The sequence below is a fragment of the Dendroctonus ponderosae genome, unplaced genomic scaffold (genome assembly GCF_020466585.1).
Source record: "Dendroctonus ponderosae isolate FM_Combo_2020 unplaced genomic scaffold, Dpon_F_20191213v2 Dpon_F_20191213_7, whole genome shotgun sequence".
NCBI lineage: Eukaryota > Metazoa > Arthropoda > Insecta > Coleoptera > Curculionidae > Dendroctonus > Dendroctonus ponderosae.
Window position 1 is genome coordinate 6524303 of NW_026018916.1, and position 3508 is coordinate 6527810.

Consider the following 3508-nt stretch of genomic DNA (forward strand, 5'->3'; position numbering starts at 1 on the left):
ATTTGTTCAGGTCGTGGAAGAGGAAGAGATGGTCCAGAATTTTTCCCTCGTGACGATTTTGGTCCCCCTGTAATGGATGAAGGTTATGGCCCACCAATGCGCGAAGAATTCGGACCTCCACTGAGAAGCGATTATGGCCCGCCGATGAGAGATGATTTTGGTCCGCCTATTCGAGACGATTTTGGTCCGCCAATTCGAGACGATTTTGGTCCACCGATGAGAGACGATTTTGGGCCACCAATGAGAGACGATTTTGGGTCGAGAGGTATGCGAATGCGTGGAAGAGGATTTTTTGGTCGCGGTAATGGCCCGAGAGGCAGAGGAGGTGAGCGGCTTGTTGATTGCTTAAAACAATGTTACAAACTGCAAAAAATATTACAACCATATTCCTAATTATTTATCAATTCTTTAGTATAGGCATACCACCTGAATAATAATCCTAGTTCAATTTGATCTGAATTTCAAATAGAGCTGATACTTTTTTACGATTAACATTAATGTTAGTTCATTTCATCAGGTTTCTTATTACGACTTGATAAAGTATAAATTCAGTACCAAATGTACTACGGAACGTAATTCAAAGTTATTGATACATTTTTACTAGGGCTCGGAATCAAACTCGAATAATTCGAGTATTCGAATATTCGAATATTCAAAAAGCGAATAATTATGTGTAGTCATAACTCGAATAATCGAATACTCGAATACACCAACATTATCAAACTCACAAGGTGCAAATATCTTTATATGCACTTTGTATACTTTTATAAAATAAATGATTCATATTCTACAAGCATTTAAGCAAATACCCATATATTTACAAGCAAATGAAAATAATCATATTTACTCTCCTGCAAATGAATGTAAAATTACGTCTCTATGTTCTGGTGATACGCGTTATCAACTTTTGCGCGGTGTTACAATTAATGTGCCGACAAAGGCACTTTTTTATCCGTTGTGGCTAGTTGCCAAAAATGATATGAGATAACGATTTTTCTTCTTGGAAAACGGTGAACGGAAAACGAACACTCGAATATCTAACGAATATTGGAATACTCGAATATTCGTATACTCGATTATTCGAATATTTGTTAGATATTCGAGTATTCGAATAATTTTACTATTGAAATAAACCACTAAACGAATATTCGAATATCAGATTTTAAAAAATTCCGAGCCCTAATTTTTACCAATAATCGCAAAAAAACTAAATATAAGAAATATTTATGACACAAAAAAACTGTTGTATTTTAAGAACAGAAAATACTTGCCTGTAAGACATTAGTCGAAATTAAATTGTCGATTTAGAAACTTGCGGCTATAAAAATCATACACATGGGGTGCAAATATTACAAAATCTCTATCTAACCGACAAGGTGATATTTCTAAATTAATGTAATTTACTAATCCAGAATTCTTTTAAACTTTGAGCTTAAATGCGTCGTAGGTGTCAGCTTTGGTCCTAAACTCCGGTAACTAATTTGCGCTCCGGTAACTAAAAGAGCATTTCTTATCAAATTGTGGTAAAAGACGCAAGTAAATTCAGTCGATTCAAAGATCAAACATTTGATTCAAAATAGCCAAATAGAAGTTTGTAAGTTTAAGTACCTCCACTCCCAATGAGTTCACTCATTAACGGGTTTTAATTTTATTTTCGACGCAAAAAAGTTCCTATAAATGAAATAAGTACCAAGGATAGTTTTTTACAGATAGGAACTTTTCCGTTTTTATATTTAACAAATACTTAAATCTCGTAAAATCTTAAAGCTTCAATTTCTTGCTGAACCTTTTCCGTTTGTTGAACGTCTTCGTTTCACAATTTTTCCCTCAACAGCTTCGTAATACGATACATTTTAATTATTAAAATCTGTCAAGCCCCAAAACCGCTTTAAAATATTCTTTATCATATTTTTTCATACGAGCAGTCCGATAACTGCGCAAGCAATCTTTGTTTTGGAAAATTTTTACAGCTACGATATTTCCGGTTTGAGTACAATTTCTTTTACCTGAATTTCGTTCAATTTTTCCCACTTTTTGGATGTATGATTCCTCAATATTTTATCCATTGCAGTTCGTATCTCCGTCCTCTGAAGGCGAATATTGTTCTATAATCCTGATTCTTTTTCGATTTTTTTAAATCATTAGTTTCAATTTCTTCTTCACTATCTGAACTAAATGTTCTTGTTTTGTTCTGAAATGATTGAAATAATTTCGAAAATTTAATATTAAATTTTAAGTTTTATATTAATTAAATTCAACAAACGCAATTGCCACAAAAAATGAGGTTAACTTGTTAAATATTAAATTCCTTGATTTAAATATAAATGTAGTTAGACCACTTTCAAACTACACGGTTCACTTATTGAACTGATTCTGCAAACGTGTCCAGAATTATCATATTTGCATGGAATATAAGCGACCTGAAATTCTTTATGTACTGATAAATAGTGTGATAAATAGCAGAGTCTGTTAAACAGGTGTTTTATAAAGGTGGAATTTGTTTTTTACCAACTGCAAGCATATTTGTGATGTGCTTGCAAATTTTAAAATCTCCATAGTAGACGTAGGACGGATTTTGTTTATCATGTGAAATATTTTTGATTATTTGATATTGTTGTTTTTTATTAAATTAAAACTATATCTGAACACCGTTAATATTGCAGCAGCGTCGTTCCGAGAGGGTCCATCTGGATTCAACGCCGATTTTGATGGAGGTCCACCTGAGTTCTTCAGGGGAGGCCCTAGGGGACGCCCATTTGTTGATCCTTTCCACCATCGTGGAAGAGGTCGTGGTTTTAGAGGAGGGCGAGGACGGCATGAGTTTGCAGATGGTCCTCCTCCAGATTTTTTCAATGGACCCCCAGGAACACATTTTGAAAGTGGTCCTCCATATGAGGATGCTCCTCCGTTTGGAGAAGTACGAACTCAATCTGCGGACTTCGGGAGCGAGCCTGATGGACGCAAGGATCGAAGTACACGGAAGGAAAGACTTTCCCGGTGGGAAGGTGAGCCGGAACAAGGGGAAGTTAACCAGAATGTTGAGACATTGCCTGCTTGCCCAGATGGTAAGTTATTGCGCCAATATTTATTAGAAAGGTTTTTTCGAATGCTTCGAGATTTAGTCTTGGATTCATAATTCTTGCGACATACAAAATCTACTTGGTAACTTCGAAGACTGGTTTAATGTTTTAGCAAAAAAATCACAGAAATGCACGCGGTAGCGGACGCGAGTTGCAGATCGTGTTATGGTGTGTACAGACCTAAAGGTACGGTTTCTGTGGTGCGACTGCGACTGCGACTCGCGGCTGAAACCTAAAAGCAACGAAATATTAACATGCATCGAATGGTTCTTGAGAAACTTCGAAAAAAGCAGCGTCATGTTCAAGTGGAGTTTGAAACTCAAAAAAAATTACGCAAATCTAAAACTTCTTGAATTCAAGCCTTTTTTGAGAAAACTGCCAACATTTCCCCATCCATGGTTTACTTTCTAAAAAGGCCATTTATTTCT

The 3508-nt window shown here is 35.6% G+C and overlaps 1 protein-coding gene and 1 long non-coding RNA gene across 6 annotated transcripts in view; one reads left to right on the forward strand and one right to left on the reverse strand.

The window, feature by feature from the left end:
* The window catches only part of LOC125505219, a 2621-nt gene extending 76 nt beyond the window's left edge, over nt 1-2545 (reverse strand). Inside the window, exons 1-2 of the long non-coding RNA XR_007282017.1 lie at nt 2007-2545; nt 1-344 (exon numbers count right to left, since the gene is read on the reverse strand). The exon at nt 1-344 is cut by the window's left edge and continues 76 nt beyond it. This is a non-coding gene — a long non-coding RNA (uncharacterized LOC125505219). The remainder of the gene's footprint in view (nt 345-2006) is intronic.
* The window catches only part of LOC109543087, a 24268-nt gene that overhangs the window by 18877 nt on the left and 1883 nt on the right, over nt 1-3508 (forward strand). For 2 of the 5 annotated variants that reach the window (XM_019912614.2, XM_019912617.2), the window contains 2 exons: nt 11-325; nt 2664-3065. In XM_019912614.2, coding sequence (XP_019768173.2) covers nt 11-325; nt 2664-3065 — 717 coding nt within the window. The remainder of the gene's footprint in view (nt 1-10; nt 326-2663; nt 3066-3508) is intronic. The other 3 variants (XM_048668642.1, XM_019912615.2, XM_019912616.2) reach the window with 3 other exon arrangements.